The sequence below is a fragment of the Grammomys surdaster genome, unplaced genomic scaffold (assembly GCF_004785775.1).
Source record: "Grammomys surdaster isolate TR1022 unplaced genomic scaffold, NIH_TR_1.0 125167, whole genome shotgun sequence".
Lineage (NCBI taxonomy): Eukaryota > Metazoa > Chordata > Mammalia > Rodentia > Muridae > Grammomys > Grammomys surdaster.
The window spans coordinates 195,725-223,262 of NW_021620060.1; the positions used below are offsets into that span (position 1 = coordinate 195,725).

Sequence of the window (27,538 nt, forward strand, 5' to 3'; positions counted from 1 at the left end):
TTTGATTATAGAGTATAGCAGATGATGCAGATGTGGTCTAAACTGTTCCAATCAGGCTATGCTTCCATCAACTGTCCTAGAAAAAAGAAAAATCCTGTCACATTCCTAACATTCTGCAATGAAGATGCATTTCCTGCATAAGATGCATAAGATTTTGTGAGGTGTCTTTAAATTTTAACATACAGAATTTTCCATGTTTTGTGGTTCATAACTAACCACATTGCAATGATTTTCTTGGTGACAATCTACTCTCTCTTTTTATTTGTAGTTTCCCTGTATTTTTCTCTATCATCTTCATGTACAAAGAATTTTAGAAGAGGGTGAAGAAAGGGTTTTTTAGTTGTTTTTGGTTTATGTGTGTAAACGTGGTGCCTGCGTGTATGTATATATGTGTACCACATGCATGCATGGTATCTATAGAAGCTAGAAAAAGAGAGCACTGAATCCCTTGAATCGGGAGTTACAGATGGATGTGGGTGAAGAGAACCGAGCCTCTAAGGAGAGCTGCCTGTGACTGCTGTGTCATCTCTCCAGTCTCAAGGATAGACCTGAAGAATGGAAAGGTGTAATGATCTTGGTGCCACCTACAACTGATTTTCACTGAATAGAGTAAAATAGTATGTAAAGTTCTAAAGTAATTATTTCATCTGGTGTTACATAGATTATGTATGACCTTTCAGAAGAAACAAAATGATCCAGAATTTGGTCAAGCCAGAGTGAAAAACTAGGCAGAGAATGGTCACATTGGTGCTCTGGTAGTATAGTGTAGCCAGCTCTTAGTGTCTGTAACAGGGCTCATGTTGCTGGTTGGGGTCCCTCCAACAACTGTTCATGTAAGAGTAAAGCCATGTGGCTGGTCTTCTTAGATGCTATAGGACATGTTTTTCTGTCGTGAATATTCTTTATTTTGAATGAGTACTTTTATAAGCAGTTTAATAACATATTCCCCCTCTCTTAGAATGTTATGTATCCTCTCCCCACCCCAATGTGACACAGTCCCTCACAGCATTTTTAAATAATATATGTTAATTTTAAGGGTCTTTCATCTTCAACTTTTTTTTTTAAGTGAAACAGTTTTTAACCGACTTACTTGCCAGTTGACTTGTTGAAAGGGTCTGCTTGCTGAAATGAACCTCAGTCTACCTAACAAAATACAAATAGCTGTGAGGTGGAAAAGTTAGCTAAAAAAAACATTGCTGGGTAAAAATTACTAGAATTAGTTATGTGTGTGTGTGTGTGTGTGTGTGTGTACTTGTACTTGTGCCATATTACATTAGGCATGTTTGATATGCAACAAAACCACAAATAAACACTACCTCAGCATAAATGTATGCTTTATACAAGCTATAATTTTATACTACATTATTACATGTGTTAATTATGAAATGCTTTTAATAACTATAATATTTTTATATTTACATCTTTTTACATTACCAGTCCCTTCTGTCATAGGGACACAGCTAGAAATAGTAGAAGCAATAGGTATGAGGGAAATAAGACACACATGTGTATAAGAGTAAAATGTGTGTTTGGAGATTTGCTTGGTGACATCATGCTGAAAGAGCTTAACGTCTCTGTGTACAAGCAAAGGCAGGAAGTGATGAACCGCTAGCTCAGGCATTTGCATGATAATATTGCTCAGCTGACATCCTAAGTTCTAAGGCAGAGCCAAAGGCAACTTGAGTAGCAACCCAGGTTTTATGTCAAGGATGAAGTGCATATTAGAGAATGGATTTTGTTAAGACTAGTTCTTTCTAGAACCCACTCTATTAGATTTAGTGTGCCATGGGGAGTATACATTGGTCTGTATTGGTGGAGATAGCAGAATGAACAACAGTGAGACATCCAAGTGATTTTCTTCAGGTTATAGTGAATCAGGAAGAAAAGTCTCATCTCAGCACAGCAGTGTAGGGGTCACACTCTAGTTATCCTGTTTTATACACTAAACTGAAACGCAAGGCACCTGCTTGGCTTGAAGTTTCAAATGTACATCCAGAACCAGAATTTAAACTCTGGGGGTCTGGCCCTGAGTTGTGCACTTAGCTACAGTGGCACAGTGATGGAATGGGACCACTTAGGAAGAACACTTAAGATGCTATCCATCTCCTTAGGCTGTGTGTTGTGGTTTTTCCTCAGTGTAGTTAGTATTGTAAAGGAATATTGAAAGTCATAGTTAAGCGTCTTAGTTAATTCTTTATGTCTTATTCCCATGGCTATTATTATTACAGAGGAGGAAGATAAGTGCATTGAAAAAATCTTCATAGCAATTCACTTAAAACAGGAGTTGATGGTTAGTTAGTATTTGCCACATTGTTAGTTACCTTCCAGCAACCTGCAGTTGCCTCCCAAGCAGACATAGCCACTTAAAGCTATTGAACTTTCATTTTGTAGATGTGCCCCATTCCTTCTCTAACCCTGTTCGAGATCACCCTACTGATGAGCCCTGTTCCAGATCATCCCACTGATGAGCGCCATTCCACATCAACCCCACTGATGAGCGCCATTCCAGATCAACCCCACTGATGAGCGCCATTCCACATCAACCCCACTCATGAGCCCCATTCCAGATCAACCCCACTGATGAGCGCCATTCCACATCAACCCCACTCATGAGCGCCATTCCAGATCAACCCCACTGATGAGCGCCATTCCAGATCAACCCCACTCATGAGCGCCATTCCACATCAACCCCACTGATGAGCCCCATTACCGCTCAACACTTTGGATGGGCACAGAGTCGATATCATTTGAATCAAGAGTGGCAGAGTGAAGCACTTCCTTGACTGTGAATTTGAAAATAGACTTCTCAGACAGTCTATAATATTCTTAGTAAACTGTGAAATGTCACATGAAGGTAATTTTTCAAACCAATCTGTAGGAACCAGTTACAGCTTCTTAATTAGATGATTTTCCCCAAACTGTTGGAATCAGTAGAAAGGCGAGTCGGGGTAAATAGAAAGGCCAATTACAAGATAAAAGAATGCTTTCTGTACACAGCACATCATTTCTGATGCCACCTGCAGGTCCAGGAGTTCCCCCAAACCAGCATCAGATTCAATAATTCATTAGAAGTTCCCACAGAACTCTCTTCAGGCTATACTGATGGCTACAGTTTTAAACAGTTGAGAAAACAAATCAATACACATCAGCCAGAGAAAAGAGGCACACAGGGCAGAATCTGGAGGGTAACAGAAGTGGGACTTGCTTCACGCTCTCTCAAGAGGACTCAGGACACACTATTCCACCAGCTTTGGAGAGTGGAATGTGGCAAGGCACACACACCACTTTGTAGACTGTTGCCTGCAAAATTTTTATTGAGCTTTCATCATGTAGGTATTTCTCATTGATGATTGATTGGCCATGCAATTTGAGTCTCTGGTTGCGTTGATAGACCTTGAGCCAAGGCTTCCATAGCAAATCGCGTAATCGTTCTGCAGTGTGCAGCCTCCATCCTATATTTATCAGATACTACCAATCCTAGCCTAAACAAAGACCCCTCTCTTTGGACAAAGCTACATGTTTATTCAGTAAGTAAATGATGATTCTTTAACCAGGATCATTGTGTCTCTTCTCTCCAAATTTTGGGCCATTTTCCTGCTAAAATGAAGCACAGTCATAATGAATTTCTATAGGGGAAAAAAGAAATACAATATTTGAGAGGTTTAAAATAGCATAGTTCTATTTCTTCCATATACTTCATGGCCACTGTAGGTCAGTTAAGACTTCTGCTTCATACTTCATCTCTGGAAACTAAGACTGACGGATCCAGTCTGTCATAGGTAAGGAAGATGTGTAATAAATCATACCAGCTTGTTGTACAGGTATGTCCTCCATTGCTTCTTGCATTTCATCAGCCAGTACAAATCTGAAGACCATGTAATCTGGGGATGGGGAATAGAAAACCCATTTATTCCTATGCCCAGGAAGAGAAAATGTTAACATCCCAGTTGCTAACCTCAAGGGATTTAAATGCAAGGAGAACTATACATACATGAAAGACTCGTAAGTATTTAAATGCCAGAATTTCAGGTATACATCACCATCCTCAAGCCAGACCTAACTGAGACATTGGGATGTGATCCTGGCATCCTGAAAGTTCTGCACAGATGCTCTGAACTCTACCTATTCTCATTCCACTCCTCATTTTTTTAAAATTATTTTATTTTATTTTTATTTTTATTTATTTTTTTAAAATGTTAATCAAAGGCTTTATAAGTTTGATAATGCTCAATAACAAGATAACCACACAATCAGAAGTGTAACTCAATACCTAACTTAGATATACCAACTATCTTTGACTGGCAGAGACAGTCTCCGTGTCCCCCCACCCCCCGTCTCCTAGGTCCTCCTCCTCTTCCTCTCCTTACTCCTCCCACCATTGCTCCTCCTACATATCACCCTTCCTGTTAAGATAAAACTTTTCTCTCAAAATACAATTAGAGCATAACTATACCAATTTGTATCAATAAGGTACAAGAACGACCTAATACCAAGTCCATCATTTTGTTGACTAACCAGAACCTCTGTCATCTCTCCTAACTAAAAGACTTAGTTCTGAACCTGGCTTTTTTCTTGGCTTTAGAATGAATGTCAGCTGAAAACCATCCTCTCAAGTCTTTTCTCTCAAAGTAAATAGCCGGGATTGGCTATGAGACTATAAGACTTCAACCCCATCAGAAATCCAGAATGACTGAATTAGCTGAAATTATGGGAAGCACAAAACATAGCTTCTAAAACTTAGCCAATTTATAGAGACTGCTGAACACCTGAACAGTCCCTATACTACAAAATGTTGGAGCATCCGATCTTCAGCCTTCTGGCCCAGGATCATCTGACAGACCTAGTGATGCAGAATTATTAAGACTGATTACTCTGTCTTGGCAGATATAGTCAGTCGACTATTCCACAAATGTGTCCTTTGCAGGACAGTATTTTGTTTGTAGATGAAAAGAGGCAATTCTTGCCTAGTGGCTGTCTCACCACAACTAGAGTAGCTCCAAAGACGCTCAATTTCTTTTTAGAATCCAAGACAGGAAGCTGTCAGGAGCAGATAGGTCTCTAATCAAAATGAACCTTAATGCAGAAATGTTTGTAACATCAATTCTGTGGACTGCTGACGTTTTGAAAACCAACTATCCATGTAAGGTAATCTGAACTGTTGTCTGTTAAACTCCTCTCAGCTATTTCTAAATAAAATATAGAAAATGCCCTAATAATAAACTCAGAGCCATGAATTTGCTATAGGCCCTTAACTCACAGGCTAACCATCTCAAATCAGTTAAAAAAAAAGTTAAAGAAGGACTGGGCCTAAGCCTTGTATTCCTAAATGCATTATATAGGCACAATGCCTATGAGAGTAACGATATTAATCTCACTTCTAGATCAATAAGAAACTCATACCAATGAAAACCTTAAATTTGAAATCAAAGTAAATTTTGTACCATTTAAGAAATTATAACTTGAGCTTAATAACAATTATACAGATTTCTACCAATACTTTATGGCTATGCAATAAATCCTAGCTATTATTCCCTGTTCCAACAAAACCACTACTTTTCCCTAGAAAGACAGCCCAATATTAACCACCTTAGTCCCCAAGCCCAGGGAATAGGGGCGCCGACTCTTCATTAACTTCTTCAAGCTGATTATGTCCGCCCCTCATTTTTAGATCTCTGTGTGCTCTGCTGCTGAGCTACAGCTCCATCCTTAATCCACAGGGGGTTTGTGAGCCTTTGTTCATTGCTGTATCTGTAACAGATTACTGTTTTGTACCTCCTGTCAAATATGAGTGAAGAGGGGATCTTTTTTCTCACCTACATATTCTATACACACCACTAGGAAACAAGTAACTTAATAGATTTTTGCCAAACTCAAGATTATGGAAACAGTGAAAAGTAGAGCCACACCTAACTATCAAAAGAGGCATTTTTGAAGAGAGAAAGTACTTCTTTTGATCAACTCATATATAAGTACGCCAGGCTGGCGCCTTTATCGTGTGAAACAATTAACTCAACATGTTATAACAAATCATCCAGCAAGCATTTCATTTCTGTTTATGCATTGGTAGCTGGTTTCCTGCATAATTTATTTATTTAGTATTTTCCATGTCTTGTGGACTATACCAGCAGATGTTGGCTCCAGGGCAATGGTTGTTTTTTATAACCCTATTTGGGGATTGTAATAGAGCATACATATAATAGAATAGAGTACATATAATAAAAATGTTCTTCTGAAGTAGAAAGTTTGGGAATAAAAATCTATTACCAACCCTCAACACCTTCTTTAAATTTGTAATGTCTAAGTTCAGAAAGCCGTTCAGCAATATTTTCATGACACTTTCTAAGCTACTATGACCCTTCATAATGTCCTTGGTATGCATGAGATACAGAGATGGGGAAGGGGAAATAAGAAAGGAAAGGAAAATGTTTTTACAATAGTTTTACTTCTTGAATACTTAGCGTTGCAGTAAGTTTGGTTCCTGGAGTGGCAGCCACCAGTTTTCTGAATGGGAGATTACTGATGTGGGATACTGGGATACCTCTGGCTTTGCACATTGTGATGGAAAGCTTCAAGGAAAACTGAGTCAGGGATAGGGGTTTGTGTCCTGGCTTGAGGTCATACAGGGTGGAAGATCCCCATGTGGTGACTAATTCGAACCAGACACCAGAATGGAGGTAGCTGAAGCGAGCAGTATCTAGAGGGTTAGTTCTGCTCAGGGTTTTCCTTAAAAGGCTTCCTGAAGTGCCTTCTGAAATGTTTTGCAGTCTTTTCTGACGTACTTCTCAGCCTCAGCCTACTTCTCTCTAGTGTAGCTTTTTAAGGGGTCAGCATGTCTCAGCACCGCCTGGATTTCTTTTAGACTTGTGGGCAGCAGTGCCACATGTGTGTCTGATTCAGTCTGGACAGATTGCCTGTGAATGGGGTGATAAGAATAGAGAGACACACATACCAGTAGACCAAACTTCCTGTGCACATGCCTTTGGATACGGCGTTTCACTGTCTGAAATAGCATCCATCTTAGGGCTGCGATCATTTATTCTCTCTGGAATTAAGCAACAGCCTAGACAGCAAAGGCAACTATTTTGGGAAGGAGATGTGAGAGGAAGGATTGTGTCTCCCAGTCTAGGCAGGAGTACCTTTCCTTCATTGGAAGATTGTGCCATTCACTGGGGACCCCACTAAATGCAAGTTGGTAAATGCCAGATAATCCCAAGTGGCAAAGGCTACTGTGTGCATCATGTGTGGTCCATGAAGACTGAGACAGAGTCTAGATGCTACAGCTTAAACCCAGACTGAGAAGGGCAAGTTTTCTTTGGAGATTTAGTCCCTGGTGCAAATGCTGTGGAGAAAGGCGATGTAACTTACCCAAGTCCCTTTCTTCTCCTTACCTATGCCCTCACCGAGTGTTTTTTGTGTATCCCTATATAGACTTTTCTTTATTGCTGGAGAAGTTTATGATAAATCAATAGAAGCTGTGTCTCCTACTCCCTCCCCGTAAAGCTGAGGTGGGTAGGGCTTGGCAGCTGCTGGCAGCTGCAGAGATAAATAGGGGCCAGGGCGCCTGGATGAAAGGCGTCAGGTTTGTGCAACTATGAGTGCCTGACTGAGGAGAAGCCATGAGGACAGACCTGCAGCTGGAGCCCAGAAGTTCAAGCAGTAACAGGGAGGTGGGACTTCACAGGGACCGGTTCAATGGACTTTTTGAACAAGTTATTGCTCTGTTAGAAGGAGGGGGATACTTCAAAAGGCACACACATGTCAGATATACTTTAAATGAGTTAAATAATTTTTTCCAATTACTGCAGTGAATGGAAACTGGGGAAGCACAGGGCTGTGTTACTTCTTTGTTGCTACCTCAACTAAGGGAGAACTAACTCTCTGAAATTGTCTTCACGACTTAGCTGCACTGGAATAAAACCAAGCAGCCTAATGTGCAGAGTATGTTTCTATTTTATTACTGATTGCCCATTGGTGAAGTCGTTTTCAATGGGGTGGGGAGCTTTTGAAGTCTCTTCCCAATGTGGTAGAATTTAATCACAACATATGGTCCTCAGTTTTGTTTTTTTTCATTGTGGCATTAGATTTATGTGTGGCTCCCCACCCGGCAGACAAGGCTGTCTAGGCTTATGAGAACCACTTGGAAAATTATTTCCCACTGTTCATAACTATGTTATTAATTTGCTTAAAATTGTAAGTGACTATGCTTTTATATGGAGTCTGATGAGGGGGTTAGTTAATGATTGCTATTACTTGAGACATTGATGGTCTGTGGTCTCTTTTCTTTTTTAAGTAAGTAAATTATTATTTTATATTCCAGCTACATGTATCAAATAGTCAATGATTTTAGATTTTGAGCTATATTTATGTCTTTCTATCTGGACATCATGTGAAATGTCCTTTATTTTATTGCAACAATTATATATTTTTAACTACATGTTTTATTTATTTATTTGTGTGTGTGGGTGTGTATGTGTGTGTGTGTTCAGGAGCACACAAGTGTGCTCACATGTCACAGCACACATATGAACGAATGTCAGAGGACAATTTGTAGGAGCCAGCTCTCTTCTTTCATCATATATGTCCTAGGGATTGAACTCGGGTCTCTAGACATGTTAGGATGTGCCTTTCTTGGTTGAGCCATCTCTCTGGCCCCATTCATACGTTTAAAAGACATATTCATATGAAGTGCTAAAGAAGACCTTTGTGTAGTGACCAGATATTTTTTAAGTTTTGAAATTTTTGATGTAAGGGGGAAAAATGAAGGCATAGATAAGTTCTGTGCATTGAAAGATACTTTAAATGTTATTTTTCTCTTGGAGTTTTTAACAGGAAAAGAACATTTGTCTGTGGGGTTAAAGAATTCATTTTAAGAACAAGTATTTTAAGTCCATAATGTTAAAAGAGATAGTTATTATCTGATAGGGAAATGGAGGTTTGTTTGTTTGTTGTTGTTTTGTTTGTATGTTTATCTTCAAAGTTTTGGAGACTTTGATGAATCAAGAAGATGCTTTTTGGACTATGATATAGGCTAGAATCAGCCCAGGTTTATATAGGTGAAGATAGTATAGGTAGCACAGGGTTTGGGGGAGAAACCAGGAATTATAAACAGTTCCATCTAGGTCCTTAAATGTATCTATCCATAGATGTTGGCAGCTAGGTGTGGGTGTGGATGTCTGTAGTCCCAGCCCTAAAGAGACTGAGGGAGGAAGATTGTGAGTGTAAGGATACACAGCAAGAGATCATATATCGAGAGGGAGAGAGAGGGAAAGAAAAGGGGAGAGTGAGAGGGAGGGGGAGAAAAAAAGAAGGAAGTAAAGAGGAAGACCTCAGGAGGAAGGGTGTTGGTGGACTAGTATGTGAATGAGCGCTCCAGCTCCACAGTGGGTCTGAATTTGTCTCCATTCTGTCACTCTAGCTGACCTTAACTTCTTCTTGCTGTAGGAGCGGCAGCGGCTGGAGACCATCCTCAGTCTCTGTGCTGAGTACACGAAGCCCGAAGGTCGCCGCCTGTCTGCTGGCACCACGGTGGCTGATGTGCAGAAAATCAACAAGGAGCTTGAGAAGCTGCAGCTGTCGGATGAGGAGTCTGTGTTCGAGGAGGCTCTGGTGTGCCCGGACACCAGGTACAGGTGCCACCGGAAGGGCTCTCTCCAGGATGTTGACGCTGCTGGTTTCGGGAGCCTGGGTCACAGTGCCAGCTTCCTGGCCCCCAGGGGCAGCAGGAACGACGAACTGCTTGGTGACCTCACCAGGACGCCCCCATCATCCTCAGCAGCGTTTCTGAAAGCAACCAATGAGTCTTCCTACCTCAGTATCCTACCGAAGGTAATATTGGGTGCAGAGACCACAAATGGAGCCTAGGGCCATGGGCTTACTTCCACAGGGAAATGAGATATTTATCACAGGTATTTTCTTGACATTGGAGTGCAGCTTCCATGGAAGATGGATGACAAGGTGCAGCAAATTAGGGAGATCGCTGTAAATCAGTGGTTCTCAATCTGGGGGTCATGATCCCTCCCAGTCAAATGACCCTCACACAGTAGTGGCTTTCGACTGTTGGAAAACACAGATATTTTACATTACAATTCATAACAATAGCGAAATTATAGTTATGAAATAGTAATAAGAATATTTTTATGGTTAGGGGTCACCACAACATGGGGAACTATATTAAAGGGTCCTCACATTGGGAAGGTTGAGAACCACTGCTGTAAAGTGGTATTTGCAGTGTGAAGATATAGCCACCCTGGGGTAAAAAGATGTCTTTCTTTTCCTTGCCCTTCCCAGTTGTACACTTAAGAAGTGAAGTAAAACTATATATCTTGCCTCCCTGTCATATTGCCTGTGCATAGATTTGTACACATACTCACTATTCTTCATGCCCCTTCCATTAAAGGGGCATAAATATATATCACTATCCTGTTTTGTTTTTCAAAATCCTGGTGGAAAATTTTTATTCATCAGATTTTTCAGATGTTATTAAGCTTGTGTTAGTTGGGTGAGTTTCATCATGGAACTTCCATGCATGCCTGTGATGTAATTGGATTATTAATTATTATTATTAATTATTATTATTAGATTATTATTATTCATCTCCCAGTTATCCCGTCTTAGTCCCTGATTCCTTTCTAGTTGCTCACTCCACTTTTCTTACTAGTTCCCATTCTCGTGCTTGCTGCTGCCATCTCACATATGAGCAAAGCCACATGACACTGAGTTATTTCATTTAACATGGCGATCTCTACTTTCAACAGATTTTTCCTGGTTAGAAGTTCTTATGTGTCATTGAGCACCTCCTGTTATATGTCAGGACTGTGATGAATTGCATATGTGTTATGTGTCAGTCACTTCTTTTTTTTTTCATGATATGTTACTCTTGGACAAATTCTCAGAAGAGGGAAATTCTCAATAGCACATCTGGCTTTCCTACTGGAAAGCTGAAACTTAGCAATGAGGATGGGAAGGTGGAGAATGGATGAGGAATGAAAAGTTACTGGGTTGGGGCTGAAGAGCTGGCTCAGTATTTAAGAGCACTAGCTGTTCTTCCAGAGGACCTGGGTACAGTCCCAGCATCAATAGCAGCAAACAGTGACCCATTGCTCCAGTTCCAAGGAATCAGATGCCTTTTTCTGGCCTCCTTGGAGACACTGTCTTCATATGGTACAAGGTGCAAAGATGTACATGCAGGCAAAACATCTATATATTATATGTAATATATAGTATATATAAATATTATATATGTATAGTATATGTAATAGTATATAATATGTAATATAATATAAATACTTATATATTATATACTATGTTTTATATATTACTTATATGTAACATGTATGTAATATAAATGTTATTTATATATATGTTATCGAATACTCAGGTAAAGTATATGACCCTCTTTGAAACTTTGGACAATTATTATCAGCCACTTCCTTACAGATTTGTGACTTTACACCGTTTTTGTTTTCTATTTCTTCTCCTTTATAGAAAGCAGCTTTGATTTTTTGTTAACATTACTGTGCTGTGTACTCTCTCTAAAGCCTGTCTTCTGGGAGAAGGCTTTGATAACAAAACAAGCAGAACCTGGCAGAGATTTTAATTTGCCCAAATAAGGTCTTGTGTAATTGGAGGCCCTAGAATTTAGTGCAGGGTCCATTGTCCCAGACTGTATTAGTAGATGCAGGAAACATCAACCTCATCTTTGATTGCCGCCAAGCATGTTAGAATACAAATAAGCAGGTGAAAACCCAAGGGATGGGTTTTCACTGACTTTTCAAATACAGATGTAGGTTAACTCAAGAACAGAAACAGAAGATTTAGACAAACTTCCTGGCCCACTGTTTCGGGTGTTCTTACCTTAACAGTGCTCCTGGAGTATTTGCTTAACCAAGTACAGTGTTTGCTGTTAGTTAAAATGGTGAGTGGGAAGTGGAGAAGAGAGGATCATAGAAAACACTCAAAACTTATTTCTAAAAAGATTTGTACACCATTTAGGAAACCTGAAGTTTACTAAGCTTTACCTAACACTGAAAAATGAACAATTCCTTAGAACTATGTTCCTCCGAATGGCCTTTGTGAAGTTTATCTACCACCACCTGAGGCAATGGACCCACAGGCAGCTCCTGATCCATAGTTTGGGTAATTGTTCCATCTACAGTGAAAAGCCATGCACCTAAGCATGCTGTAGGAACTCTACAAAATGTGTGTGTATGTGTGTTGTCTTATCTCTACCTTCTCTTATTTTTTTCTCTGTAGACCAAGTTACCTCAAAGATGCCATGTTTACTGATGCACATTCATGTGCAATATGGCTACAGAAAGAATGTATTTCTATGTTACTATAAGATTAGATATAAAAATACTATACAATACACCATTGAAGTAAAGGATATTGCATTCATGTTTTCATCCTTCATCCCCATGTAATTAATTAAAGCTATCTATCTGCTGCCGTGAGGTTGCTTCTCCACCGATTTTCTTTGTTCCATTAACTTATGGAATTACAATAAAGTTTTCATTCCATTCTGTCACGATACATTCAGTTTGATGGATAGAGAGATGTCTCGGTGGTTCAGAGTACTTGCTGCTCCTACAGAGAATCTGGGTTCAATTCCAAGTACCCACCTCAGATGACTCACAACTGTTATATCTCCAGTTCAAGGGGATCTGACACACTCTTCTTACCCCCTTGGACACTGAGATGCATTCAGGCATAAATTAAAAAATAAATAAATCTTAAAAAAACCTACAGCATTCGGATTTTAAATTCTTCTTGCATATATGCCAACAACTTCCAAAAACCCTTATGTATACTTATTGAAGTGAGTAACCTCATATCTGTTAAATATGCCCATTGTGATAACATTTTTTTAAAACCTTGCATCATGTAAATACTTAGTGTTTCCTTCCCCTGTTATCGTCACTCCTTGCCCACAGAGTTTACAGTTTGCTCACTGTTCATTTGTTTTGTCTTCTCTTAATGCTTTCTTCCACTGGTGACAGATATATTTAAACCATGTTGGAAGTAGAAACTTAATATGCAACGTTAACCCAACAGGATATGGGCCTTCAGAGGCTTTCCTGCTGCGATTACTGAGCAGTGACTTTGAGTGCCATTCAGTTAAACACTCCTCCTGACCTAAAGCATTGAGACAATAACTTTACTCTTTGTGACAGAAAGGTCAACAGTTGTTTTATTAGCTGGTAAGAGAATGGATTTAAGATGACAATAAAAAAACCCCAAATGTCAAAGCTTGAAAGGCCTCTGTGCCTTTGTTCTACCCTACTAAGATATAGATTTTATTTTATTTTAGTTGGTTTAGTTTAGTTTAGTTTAGTTTTTGAAATAGGATCTCTCTATCTAGCCCAGCTGGTCTTAAACTCATAGAGGTATTCTCACCTCTACCTCCCAAATGCTGGGTCAAAGGTATAAACCACCACACCAGGTCAATGTGTGAATTTGTAGTCATTCTGCCTCTTTTTGGAATTACAAAATAAGATAAAGAAATGAAGAATATAGATGAATAATGGGATACGACAGGATAGACATTTTTCTTAATCAGTATCAGAAAACAAATTAAATGAACCTGGTAGGTGACCTTAGGCATGGCTACTATTTGGTTAATCTAATTACTGTGAATTTTGTTTGTTTGTTTGTTTGGTTGGTTGGTTGCTTTGGTTTGGTTCTCTGAGACTTCGTCTGCCTATGTAGTCCTGGCTAGACTCAACCTTGCTGTGTAGATCAGGTTAACCATGAAATATCAGCAATATTTTTGCCTCTGCTTCCCACATCCTGGAAGTATAAGCATTTACCGCCATGTCCTGTGAACGTTCTTTGTAACTATTAAAGAAAAATCCTCAAGAATTTACTTAACCAAGATGCTGTTTTCATATTTAAGTTGTAGAATATCTGATCACTGATTTACTCATCCAAAAATTACTTTATTTTAGGAGATATGAAAGTTAAATAATATGATGAAAAGCCCTGGCATCTCTTTTTATACAGAAAAATTTTATCTCCTCCTGATGACACACAAGATAGCTAATCCAAACTCTAGGAGAGAAGAAGTGTTTTTAATGTACTCTTTTTCTTCTTAAGCAGTGGGAATGATGGGCTTTGTACATCATCCACAACATCTGTGTCTTCCCTCAGCATTGATCATTAAATGGATGAGACAATGAGAGTTCACTGTCACTCTACGTGTTGGATGCTTTCATCACTTTCCATGAAACTTGTTTTTTTTCCGTGAAGTAAATGGTGACAAGTATCTTATTTTCAGCCCTGTTGATGTATTTGCCATATATGACGAAGGTCTGTAAAACAAGGTTAAAAAAGAGTGAATTAGCACAACACACAAGAAAGACATCCATCCACTAGCAGTATTGCATGTGGCCTTTCACATTGTGTGGCATGGTCATGAGAGAACAAATGCATTCTTGCTTTGGAAACAACAAAACAAACAAAATTGATGTCCACCTCATATTAGAAGCAAATGAGTAAATGTAAATACTAATTCAGCGGGAACTCTGACAGCAAGACCTAGCAGCGTGGCTGGACATTTAAAAGGCTTCTTTCTATAGGTGGAGCTTAGAAGGAGGCCTGTGACTTACTGAGAGATCCTCTGAAGGAAAGTGTCAAAGGTCTTGCCTTGTTTCTGGTTCCCGGGTGTGTGCGTGTGTGTGTGTGTGTGTGTGTGTGTGTGTGTGTGTGTGAACTTTGTAACACCGGAGAAGTCACCTCATCTCTACATTTTGCCACTTCCTAGTCTGGACAGCCTCTTATCTCTTTGAGCTGCAGCAACAATACAAATTTGTGAATTGAGGTTGGTTTGTTGGCTCTTACTTAAGTATGTTATTGAGTAGAACAAAGTCTTTACAGAAAAACATCCATCATAATTCAATGAAATTGTCCCAGACATACTTTTAAACTGCTTTGTAAACTGATTTATTTTGTTCTGTTACAAAACAAAAAGTCTCATATAGCTCATGTAGCCCTCCAAGGCATGTTTCCTGTACCTGTGTGGAGGAAGAGACTAAGCTTTGAAGCTGCTTTACATAGGTCTACTATATTGTAAAATTCTAAAATTCTAGAATTGAAATGTGAATAACCCATTTCTCTTTTCCTTGAACACAGACCCCAGAAGATATAGGTGAGGAACAGAGGACTCGGGAGTTGGCTGCCATGGAAGATGCCCGGATGGTGATTCTGAACAACCTTGAGGAACTTGAGCAGAAAATCAAAGATATAAATGACCAAATGGATGAATCTTCCCGAGAGGTATAAACTGGAAGCTCAACATCTGCTGTCTCCTGTTTCTTTTTTTTTCCATCAGCTTAAAGATATTTCTGTTCATTGTGGCATAGGCCTGAGAGGTGAATACATAGAGGTCAGCATGAGTGAAGATTTATTTAGTGGGAATCATTTGTAGAGTGCCCTGCCTTCCAGTGTGTGTGTGTGTGTGTGTGTGTGTCTGTTTGTCTGTGTGTCTGTGTGTCTGTGTGTCTCTCTCTCTCTGTGTAATCTGATAACATAAACATTTTAAAGCCAGCTTTAACATAGTTTACATCTAGCTAAACCTTTTTGGTTAGTACAATATGTGCTTTCTGATTTTAACTTAACCTGTATTTATAAAGTGTTCCAGTTCAAATCCAACTTACATTTTTCTGAGCATTCTTACTATGAGTTGGTATCAGATCAATTCTATAAGGCGATGCATATATGAATTAAACACAAGCCCAACTTTCTATAGCTTCTCAGAACAGCTTTGTAGACTTGCTCGTCTAATAGATGTAAAAGGTAGCATCAGTTTTAATGTTCCCATCATAGAGTGGTAGAGGACACAGAATTCTGCCTGGAGTAGGGGTGGGGTCTGCTTGTCAGCACTCACAGATGGTGCCAACCGTCCTGAGAGTACAGTGAGGGGATTCCTCACCTGTTGTCTCTTGTACCCCCTGAAATCCTCTAGGAATGTGGGCCTCTCTAATAAGGCTGAGATGACATTTGCTCCTCAGACTCTAGGGACAAACAAGAGCTAGTTGTACCCAAGATAATTCATTCTTGAGCTAGAGCCTAAGCAAACAGGCAGAATATCCCTAAAGAGAAGTTACAGTAGAAAACATTTAAGTGGCTGACTAACTTGCTTTTTAAGCCAATACATCGTAGGGTCCCTTGGCTTTCTTAGGCAGACATTCCTAAGTCTCATGCTGACTCCCTGAACCCTACAATCTGGCAGGTTGGTAACAATTGTTGAGAATCTGTTAAACCTGCTCCTCTGTGAGTAGCGGTTCCTGAAGGTAAGATGCTTCTGACCTTTCTTTTATGTCCTTAGTTGGATATGGAATGCGCTCTTTTGGATGGAGAACAGAAATCCGAGACGACTGAGCTCATGAAGGAAAAGGAGATTCTAGATCATCTAAACCGGAAAATCACAGAACTAGAAAAGAACATCGTAGGCGAGAAGACCAAGGTAAACAGACTACAATAGAATGTGTTTTTTATGGGAAATGTGGGGGGTCCCAACTATTGAAATTTAAGTGTTAAAAGAAATTGCATTGATTTGTGCTGTTTGCATCATGCTCCTGGTTAATGTGGCTCTAGAAAAAAGTCCTAAGGTCCTCTGTTGTCCCAAACAAACATAAAGACATTCCAGGAACCAGGCACCAGATGCTGAGAAATTCGGGTATCTCATGGCAGTCTGGTCCTGCTTGATGAGTGAATTCTATTTTATTCCCCCATTGGTATTTCTCCTTTTATGATTCTACCGTGTTTTTTAAATTTTGAGTATTTTATTATTTTTAGTGCACTGAGCATGTTTGTCACTGATGCCTTGCAGGCTGCCTTGGACATAGTCTAACAGAGGTGTCTCGTTTCTGTTGACTTTTCTGCTCATTAATAAGATGAATGGTTCCCATTCATCTCCCCCCTTGGCTTTGCCATTGTCCCCAATGCAAGTGCCCTGATCTGTGAATAAAGAGGGTGTTGTTTCCAGAGGAGGTCCCCACACACTGCCAAGTAATCTACAGACCACAGGTGACACAGTGATGAGGTCTTGTTTATGCTTTCCAGGTTACAACTTGAATATGAGCTAACAGTCACTAGGGAAAACGCTGTTTCCAGTACTTAGAATTAAAAGTGTTAGTTTGTTAGTGAGGAATTCCCCCCTCTTGGCAATAGTATACATTCCTTTTCCATTATGATTTAGCAACAGCTGAACTAGGCCTAAAATTAAAAAAAAAAATTCCAAATTGGGTTAGCAAGAAGCAAATGAGATTTAACACATTCTTTTTCTGCCTGCCTTGTTCTCTACTAGTCAGAGACAAAGAAAAAAAATGTTCCAGTTTGAGTAAGTTCTGCTGCTCATGTGCAGAATTTCTACTGCGTGTGACTTCCTTGTAAGGCTCCTATTTGTTTGAGTCCATACAAGAGGGTGATGGATCTCATTGCCAAAGACTGAGCTCAGAATTACTTGGTCAGAAATGGCAGCTCGTGTTGACATTCCAGTTCATTTTCTGATTTCCTCAATGTCAAAATTAAACTGCCCAGCCTGCTTATTATTGACCGTATGTATTCACCTTTAAGATCAGCAATTGGAATTCCAAAGAACATATTTAGATAGTGGGCAGGTTTTGCTGTAGCTGAACAATGAAATCAAAGGGTTAACTGTATGAGCCTAGTGTAGGGGGCTAGGGAGCAGGACCAGTGCTCAGCAGGTTAAAAACCCTGCTGTGCAAGCATGGCAGCCTGGAACTCAAGTGAAAAGCCAGATGTGGAGCCCTGTGTCTGTAATCCCAGCTTTCCTCTAGCAAGATGGGAGGTGGAGACAGGAAGATTCACTCCCCACATCCCCCCCCCCAAAAAAAAATTATAGGGCAACTAGCTTACATTACACAACACAGTGGCAAAACAGAGAGATCTTGCCTCAAACAAAGTGAAAGAGAAAGGTTAACACCTGATGTCCTCTGACCCCCACATATGTGCAGTGGCATGTAGATGTCTCCTCCCCTCCCCCCATACACATATACACTGAAATACAGAAGTCTTGGTTAACGACTAATCTTTTTCAGACACTTTGTATTGAGATAGCCAGAAACTTTTTTTGGGGGGGGGGGAGTGTACTTAGTTTTTCACTATTTAAAATATTAATTAAATTAAATTATACTGTAGTTCTCATTCTGCAGTTTGTGCCCTGGGACCTAAGAATGGGTCATTATGTTCCCTGTGAATAGTCTGCTGCCCCCACCCATGTAACTGGCTTCGCATAGACACATTTTGTATCCTCGTTATTAGCATCAGATTCACAAAGTAAAACAAGTTGAGCTAATGCTGGGTTTGACTTCCCAGAGAAAGCTTCACTGTGTTCAAGACCTAAGTTGGAGATCTGCAGCCTTGGCAGAAAGAAGCCCAGAAGCCACCTTCATCCCTCCTGACAGGATATTGAAGAAGCAGAGTGTAGGGTGTGGACCAGATCCACAGCTGTTAGGGGATTAGTGGGCCATGGCAGGTGGAGTTATTGTCTCTCATCACATGGTGTGGAAAATGTCAGAAACTGGCTTTGGGTAAGGGGCTCCAAGAGAGGACTGGGAGAGCAGGGGGGTTGGAAACAAAGACTGAGCCAGATGGTATCACTAAGTATTCTAGACAGCCAAACTGAGAGAGTGACTTACCACTGCTTGGCAGAATTATCCTATTTCATAAATAAGCTTGTTCTAGCATTTTCTGACACAGGAATTTCTGGCGTCTGTGTTCAAATTTCTGGCTTCCCCTGCCCCCCTCAGAGAGAAGCAGTCAGTCTTCTTTACCTAAGGAAAGTTCTTTCCTCTCATCAAAGGCCACCATTTGGATACCCTTCAAGTGCCATCCCGTAACAAGTTCTCAAGTCTTGAGTGTTTCAGCATAAACCTGCCAGTTTACTTCATTTGTACTGTAAACATGCTACCTTTATTATCTTAGACTAACAACAGTTAAAATAAACAGATTCCTTCAGCCTGCATTCTAAGTTTCTCAAACAATGTTGCCAGCAGACATTGCGTCTCCAATTGCTGATTCAACGGCCTTACCATTCCAATTGGCTTACTCTCCTCTTCCATCAAAATTCTCCTTTTAAGACTCCGAAGGTCTTCAGCAGTTCCCAGCCCACTCTGTGCTTTTCAGCCTCTTGTGGTGAGGCTCCTAAGTAGCATTTAATACAGTGGAGAATTTTTCCCATGGCTTTTTTTTTTCCTGCCTTCTTCAACTTTGCTCTCTGCCCTGCCTTTTTTGGTGTTCTTTCTCTTGCATTGTGTATGTATCGGGGTAGGAGAAATGGGTTGTCGATGTGTGTGGACATGTGTACAGGCTCCTGTGCAGGCCAGAGGTCAACCTCAGGTTGTTCTTTAGGCACCATCTGCCTTGCTTTGTGTGGCGGTCAGAGAACAACTTAGAGGAGTTGATGCCTGCCTTCCACTGCGTACATTACAGGGATCAGAATCAGGTCATTGGGGCTGGCAGCAAGTGCCCTTACCTGCTGAGCCATTATCCTCCTTGCTTTTTTGTGGTTGGGTCTCTCACTGGCCTGCAATTCAACTAAGCTAACTGGCCAATGAGCCCCAGAGATCACCTGTCCCTGCCTCCCCAATGTACCACCACACATGGATTTTTTCTTTTAATGTGGATTTTGAGGATCTTTCTATTTTACCAGCAAGCACTTTATTGTCCGAGCTATTTCTTTGGCTGTCTTTCTCTTGCTCATATCTCTCTGGTATCCATCTATGATCTGAACTCAGTTCTTTTATTATCCCAGTGTTTCTTCAGAAGCCATGGCTTCAAATGACCTGGTACGCTGCTGACACACATGCTGACCTCTTGCCAGCAACTTCTTCCTGAAGTTGTGTAGCCTACCTGACATCTCTCCACAGATATTTCCTAGACGTTTTCAACTGAATATATCCATAATGGAACTATTGGTTTTCCGGTCTCCCCTCACCTTATCCTCCAATGTTCTCAATCTAAGAACTTTCAAGTCTACCCATCTGACTGCTTGAGCAGAAACCTGAATGCTGATTTTAGCACCATCTTCACCATCACTTAATCTATGACACAGGGATTTTCTACGTCTCCACTGACAACATTTTTTGCCTCTTCCGTCCATCCTTTTCATACCTTTGGTCAATTCACTTCACATCAGCCATGGCAATTCTTTTTAAAAATAGAAACTAGGTCATAGGATTCTGTTAGACATAACTCAAGTACTCTAGGAGGGAGTGAAGGGTATGCCATATACATGTAAATGTTGCTGTGAACCGTAACCCTCCTCCCCATGACTCACACCACTCTCATGGTTGGTTTCTCATTGTTTGATCCTCTACCTCACCTCGTCCCAACACAGGCCATTCCCTGCTGCCTCTTCCCCATCTCCTTTTCACACAGTCCACATCTTGTTTCTGTCTTCAAGGACACAGTTTCCCTATTAGTTTAGCTTTCCTAGCGCTTTCAAGTCGAGAGCATATCCCTCTATTGTTCTTTTAGAACTTTATCACTGTACTTTATTGTTTGCATCTTGAGGGGTTGTTAGGCATTGATTTCCCCCTCTGGCCAATGTGATAAAGAAAGCACTGTTACCACCTTTTCTCCAACCTGTAGTAGTTTCCAAAATATTGCCCAGTGTGTTTTGGGAGTATTGTCCTTGGGCTCCCCTGCTAACAGCCAGCTCAGACTGGGCATGACCAAAGGAAATGGAGCCAAACACCTGCTAAAGAGCTGTGTACAGCCAAGTGTCAGGACAGCTGGGCTAGGCTGCCCAAGTGCACATGCCAGAGGTCTGGAATCACACTGCCAGTTGAGCCAGAGTGTAAGACAGAAGGAGGAAATGGCCTTTGCCCTTTCGGATTAGGTTTCCCTCTCCACACACCTGTTACTTTGCTCAGATATAGAGAGGAGGATGAGGAAAGCCAAACACGAAAAGATATCCCCAGTGGGCAAACTCTGGTCCAGATGCTCCTAGCACATCCTGTAATTCTGTTCTACTTTCCATCTATTTGGGGGAGGGGAGCGGGATGTATTTATTTTTATTTCACGGGTATGTGTGTGTGTGTTTTGCCTGAAGGTATGTCTGTGCCCCATGTATGTGAAATCTCCAAGAAGTCCAGAAGAGGACATCAGATCCTCCTGGGATTGGAGTTCCAGATGGTTAGGAGCTATTGTGTGGGTGCTGGGTATTGAACTCTGGTCCCCTGGAAGAAAAACCAGTGCATTCAACTGCTAAGCTCTCTCTTCAGCCACTTGCCGTAGTTTCTTGCAGATAAAGAAGATATTACAGGGAAAGTGTGTAATATCACAACGGAATTCAGATCTTGATATGAAATTACTGCCAGTGTTTCCTTGGTCTTATGTTTTATTTATTTTATCTAATTTGAGGAATAGTATTTTACTTTGCTTATTTAAAACTGTACATATTATACACTGTAATTATATGATACCACATAAAATGTCAAGTATACATGTGCTTATCCATACAAGATAAAACATAGATAAACTATTCTATTATATAGTTACTGAGCATTTTTTATTGGTTCTTGGTCTAGCCCTTCACTCCTCTTAAGGAACCATGGTCAGTTTATTTCCATGTGGACTTTTGAGATGAAGGCCCCCTGCCTGTTGCTATTCTGAGATAGTAATCATATCACAGATATTGTACACTATAAATGTAGAAAGTCGCTGAACGTATATGAGTTCCTGACTTCAACATGAACCCAGAGGGGAAGTTCACTTAGTGATGTACTAAGAAAAAGAGCATTCATCCCCTTTCACATCTAATCAAGCAAAGAAAAGGAGAGGGGAGTGTTTACCTTGATGATAAGGTGGGGAGGCTCCATGTCCCATAGGCCCAGGCTTCCATAATCCCTGGCTAGGTTTGGAAAGGTTGAGAAGGCTCTTGCCTTCCCTGTATCCCCTCCCTACTTTAAAAGCAGAGCTTGATTTTGTGAGAACGTATACACATGCATATCTGTTATATATACTTTTCTTCTGTCTTTGTCTATTTTTGACCATATTAAAAATAGGTTTTCAACCTCCTCTATTTTGAGATTATCTGTGCTTCATCTGTGTATCTTAGCATACAGGAAGTAAAATAGTCACTTGAACTGAAAATCGAATGTGATATTTAAGGAAAGGCCCCACTTCCTTACTTCTGCTAAAGTTTTTTTTTTCTTTCTTCCATCACCAGATGGTAGTCATAAAACTCAAGCCATCATTTCCTTAGAACGTGACTCTTTTTTTTTTTTCCTGCACAGTGTGGTACCATGGGCATTCTCGAATATCCACACTGAACTGTGCGGAAACTAAAGCATAGGTTACTGTCCCTACCTGAGTGGAAGCTGAAATTCTTTGATGTCCTAGCTTTTCTACAATAAGCAAATATTTCTACTATGAAGTGGCTACATTTTATTCCTCATTATTGTCTTGCCAGAGTACCACTTCCTCCCTTTCCTTCCTTCTTAGCTGGAGTTGGAGGAGGGGATAGGTGTCGGAGGGCTAAGAGCATCAGCTTGGATCACATTCCTCTCTGGTGTTAATTCCAGGGGTGCAGCTCATTGCCAGGTCATGGTTAGGGTTAGGAGGAACTGGTACTTTCCTGAGGCCTCTTTCTTACATTTCAAAGTCAGCTCCCTGAGCAAAGCAAGTGAAACTTGATCATGGGGTTTGAGGATCAAACCAACTGGATTCCAGATGGGACTTATTTTCTTCTAGTGTTTCTTGATTACAGCAGTCCTCTGGTCAGATTTATCTAGCTTTTATACACAGAATACCTGTTAACTGTGTAAATAAATGCCAGGTAAATAAATCCTAGAACCCCCATGGCTTCTGGACCACAGATCTAACCCTTGCTAAATCAGTTTCAAACTTGAGCCAGAGCTGTATGCATTAGCATGGCCTGAGTGCCTACTCTGTGCTGTGATATGGGCTAGAACTTTTGACAATTACAAAAGTGGATCTTAATACTTGATGCCATTTTTTAAGCTAGCAGTACTGGGAAAACTAGTAAGTGTAAGTACAGGAAACTTGGTTATGCTTGAGTTTCAGCTAAGCAGAGAACAAGTCTTTAAATCTCAGGCAAAACGTGGATTGTGCTGACACAAAAATATGAGTTATTCATTTGAAGTCAAATGTAAGTGGGTGTCCTTTGTTTTATCTGGCATCTTTTCAGGGTAACTTTGAAGCACCTGGTTATTGAGAGTTACAAGCTTACATGTGGTAAAATGATCTTTATCATTTATTTAAGGATATTTTGGGTATTGTATTAGTCAGGATTCTCTAGAGTCACAGAATTTATGTAATGTCTCTATATATTATCAGAATTTATTGTAATGACTAACAATCTGCAGTCCAACTAACCCAACAATGGCGACTGTGAAAGGAAAGTCTGAGAATCTAGTAGTTGCTCAGTCCCATGAGGCTAGTTGTTTCAGCTGGCCCTTCTGTATAACCTGGAGTCCTGAGAAGTAGGTTCTAACAGACGTGCTGGCAGGTAAGAACAATCAGGTGAAGAAGAGCACATCTTCCTTCTTCCTTATGTAGGCCTCCAGCAGAAGGTGTGGCCCAGATTAAAGGTATGTATTGCTACACCTAGATTTGGAATTTGCTTTGTCCCAGGCTGATCTTAAACTCAGAGATCTGTTTGCCTCAGTCTCCTGGGATTAAAGACCTTGCCTGGGCCTAAGCTTTACATGGCAAATATCCCTCATGATCTTCATGTCAAGATCCAGGTCAGAAGTCTGTGTGTTCCAGCTTCAAGATAAAGATCACAGGTGTGCCTTCCATTTCTGGATTGTAGTTTACTCCAGAGGTAACCAGGAATAGCCATCACAGGTATGCTATTAGATATTCACACAGAGTCAGCAAGTTACATTTCAGTTTCTTCTTTTAAGAATGCAACTGAGAAGAGAGAAAACTTACATGAGCCTTCTAACCAAAAGATCTAGAAAAAACAAGTACTTTTATGTGGATTGGCCTTGAGTTATTTAAGTGAATATTGGCTACTCTTGCATATAAATTCAAATTGTTTAGTGCAAGCATACACACTCCCGGTCTTTGTATGATTTGAAAGTAGTCACTGGCACCTGAACTTGAACTTTCTCCTTGTAGGGTCTGTCACAGTTCATCCTTTGCTTGATTCACTCAAAGCATTTCACTTGAATGTATTAAAAAAAAAAAAGAAACTACAGTTGTGAGCTTACTTATAAGAGAGCCTTTTTATGCTGTGAAGTTAAGACAGTAGAGTCAATTACTTTAGGAATTTCCTTTCTTTGTGTGTGTGTTCCCATGAGAGCATGGGGACACGTGTGTCATGACACTCCTGTGGAGGTCAGAAGGCTGCCTTAGGTGTTTGTCCTCCTTGTGTGAGGCAGTCTTTGTTCATTGCAGCATACAGACCAACTGGCCCTCTGGCTTTCCAGACTGGCATCACAGATACATTCTGACACCGTCACATGTCTGGATACTCAAACTCAAAAGCCTCAAACTTGAATCATTTCCCCAGCCCTTGAGAACAATATTTGATTGGTTTTTTAATTACAGTGTTGTGTCATTAGAAAGATGAAATTGTAATTGCCATTGCTTCTCTTAGTCCCAGACAACTAAGCCTAAGTTCATGACCTGGCAACATGGACAAAAACAGGAGATTTTTTTGAAATGTTCCTTCATCTGTCTTATATCTCTGTAGTAGTGACCGAGTCAAGATTTGGAAATAGGATCAGTAAATCCTTGCTATGTTAACCCAGTGACTAACCAGAGCAGCGAACCCCTGGTCTGAAAGCATTTTTCAGTGGAAGGATCATGAGCAACCCTCCCTTTGTCTATCCACAGAGCTCTTTGAATCTTTATTAAGTGAACGAACAAATCATGGGCAAATAGACAGAGCCAGCTGTCTGCATCCTTGAAGATCATATCCACAGATTTAGCTAATCAAGAGTCAGTGATATTTAAAACAAAAACAACAAATGTCTGTGCTAAACACGTGTAGACTTTTCTTGTCATTATTCCCTGCCCGGTTCCATAGTTCCATATAACAACTGTCTGCACATCATCTGCATTGTATTAAGTATAAAAAGTAATCTAGAGGCAATTTAAGCCATGCAGATAGATCGAGTGAGTTACATGAAGATGCTACACCAGTTTATAAAAAGTTTGAACATGTGTGGACTCTGCTTACCTTGGTGGTCTCAGAAACAATCTCTTGAAGTTACTGAGGGACAATTAATTAATCATGCCAACATCTGTACACTGATTTCTACTTTAGTTTATCTATAACTAACTTACCATTAACTTTATGAGTAGGGAACTTGCAGAAGATCTGTCTTAAATGTTCAAAACAGGCAGGACCTAGCTGAATTTTGTCCATGCATCACCAGCAAACAAGGCAAACCTGGAACAAAGAAAGGTCCCTAAAGGAGCAGTCAGCCTGTAAAGTCACGCTGTTCTGTTCTTGGATTTATGACTGTCCTTTTGTAAACTGGGTTTTTTTTTTTGGAGAATAGTCTATCTTTATATAACTTCATTTTTAAACAGAGCAAAGTTTGTTACAATTTAATAATCTTAAAAATAGGTTGAAACCTTAAAAGAAAAACAAATCTTTTTTTTTTTAAAACAGTATATTCAGTTCTACTTTGGAGTTTGGAAAATGCTCCTATGTCTATAGTCTTTAGAATTGGAGCGTTTACTTTCTTAAACCTGGGAAAAGGAAGGACACTCCATTTTAATAATTCACATGTGAAAAGCAAGAATCCTGGAACTCTAGAATAGTATTTTCCTTCCTTGTGGAAGGCGATGCCTTAGCTCTTAGTAGTTTCCTGCTCTATCAATAGAGCAGAGGAATATTAGTTTCTTTCTGGCTCCAAGTTGTCCTATTCAGGGCTCCCAGGGAGTGACTTCACCTCTGTGATCTGTCTGAACCCACCTGCCTCTAATCCTCCGTGCATCCTTCCCCTCTCGCTTCCTTTGCCCTGGCATTGGGCCCCAGTGAGCCTTTGCTCTGGGACCTAAGTAGTGGTCAGAGCATTCCTGGTACACACTGTGAAGCTGCAGAAGGTTCTAATGGTGCCTGCTTGCATAATTCTTTTAACCTCGCCCTTGTATGGAATTGTGAAACGCTTCCAGCATCTCAGACTGAAGGCACTGTGTAAACATGAGGTATTTTTTTTAACAAGTTGTTTATTTGTGTTTATTATTAACAATTTGAAATGTTGAACACATACAGCAATGATTTGGCAATGTCTTCAGGTCAGAGACCTGTGTTAGAGGGCAGTGGTTTTCCATATTACTTAATATCTCATCACTCTTTTGGATCAGAATAACTTACCTGGTAGGTCTTGCCCCTTTAGTATTTAATTATGATGCATAGTCTTTTTTATTTTTATAATTTTCTATCTAGAACTAGGGTTGCTGCTTAGTCTGATGACCCAGTATTTAGAAATAGAACTCTTTTTTGAATACGCTTCTTTGGTGTGTCACTGTCTTTGATCCACAGGAAATAACATTTTCTTAGCCAGAGATCAGCAAGTGTGTGTATTGCTGTTTATATTAAGGGACCGATGTAGGTTCTGAAATGAGTGACTAGACCTAGCAGACTTGGTGCATTCTGCTCTCTGTGAACAGTTTCTCTGTTACCTGTGAGCTGGCTTTCTACAGTCATGCAATGAGAAAATGAACTGCTGAAGCTTGGGAGAACTGTCTTGTACATTGTTAATGCTGTTGAATTATTCTATGCTAGAATTATTCTAGCTTGATAAATGGGGCAGGCTTCTCAACTTTATGACTACTGGGTTCAGTTATTTTGAGGAAAATAAAATGCATTGGTAAAGTACCTTTGAAGTTCAAAATCACCTAAAAAAAAATGGAGTCCTGCCTCAACCCAGATGGCTGCTGATGTCACAACGTTTTAGATTTGAACAATAACATCTTTTTCAAGAATCTAGATATGTGTTTATGCAGGAAATTGTGGCTGTTTGTATTTTAAAAAAAAGTACAGAAAAGGGAATTTCACAGGACTATTTGAAATCTTCGTCCTTTTGACAGGACCATTTGTGTCAGAAAAGGTATACTAAGTCATTTAACTTACTGATGAGGGTCATATTTCAGTGAATTTGTTTTCACTGAAAGTTAAGTAGGAAAGATTCTTGCCTAAACTCCCCTTCAAATGGTGTTAAATTCAAGAGGGGCTCTGTGGGGCCGGCACCACCACTGCATGTAGTATATCATCAAATGGAGTGAGTCACTTTCCTCTTCTCTCTGTTGGATTTTGGGATCTCTCCTTCATTTCACACAGTTGGTCCCTTCCTTCCTTCCTTCCTTCCTTCCTTCCTTCCTTCCTTCCTTCCTTTTTTCCTGTCCTATCTTTTCCAGGGAGAGGTGTTATTGTAAGGAAGCTTGAGTCTTCAGGGTCAGTGTCTAAGCATTGTTTCTAAACTACTTGATCCCCTTCTGTTGCTGCTTGAATCTGGCAATCACCTCTCTCTCTCTCTCTTTCTCTCTCTCTCTCTCTCTCTCTCTCTCTCTCTCTCTCTCTCTCTCT

At 40.2% G+C, this 27,538-nt stretch overlaps 1 protein-coding gene across 7 annotated transcripts in view; it reads left to right on the forward strand.

Moving 5' to 3' along the window:
* Positions 1 to 27,538, forward strand: part of Phldb2 (pleckstrin homology like domain family B member 2) — a 214,867-nt gene that overhangs the window by 145,979 nt on the left and 41,350 nt on the right. For all 7 annotated transcript variants that reach the window (XM_028785217.1, XM_028785211.1, XM_028785210.1 and 4 more), the window contains 3 exons: positions 9,442 to 9,825; positions 15,130 to 15,273; positions 16,325 to 16,462. In XM_028785217.1, coding sequence (XP_028641050.1) covers positions 9,442 to 9,825; positions 15,130 to 15,273; positions 16,325 to 16,462 — 666 coding nt within the window. The remainder of the gene's footprint in view (positions 1 to 9,441; positions 9,826 to 15,129; positions 15,274 to 16,324; positions 16,463 to 27,538) is intronic.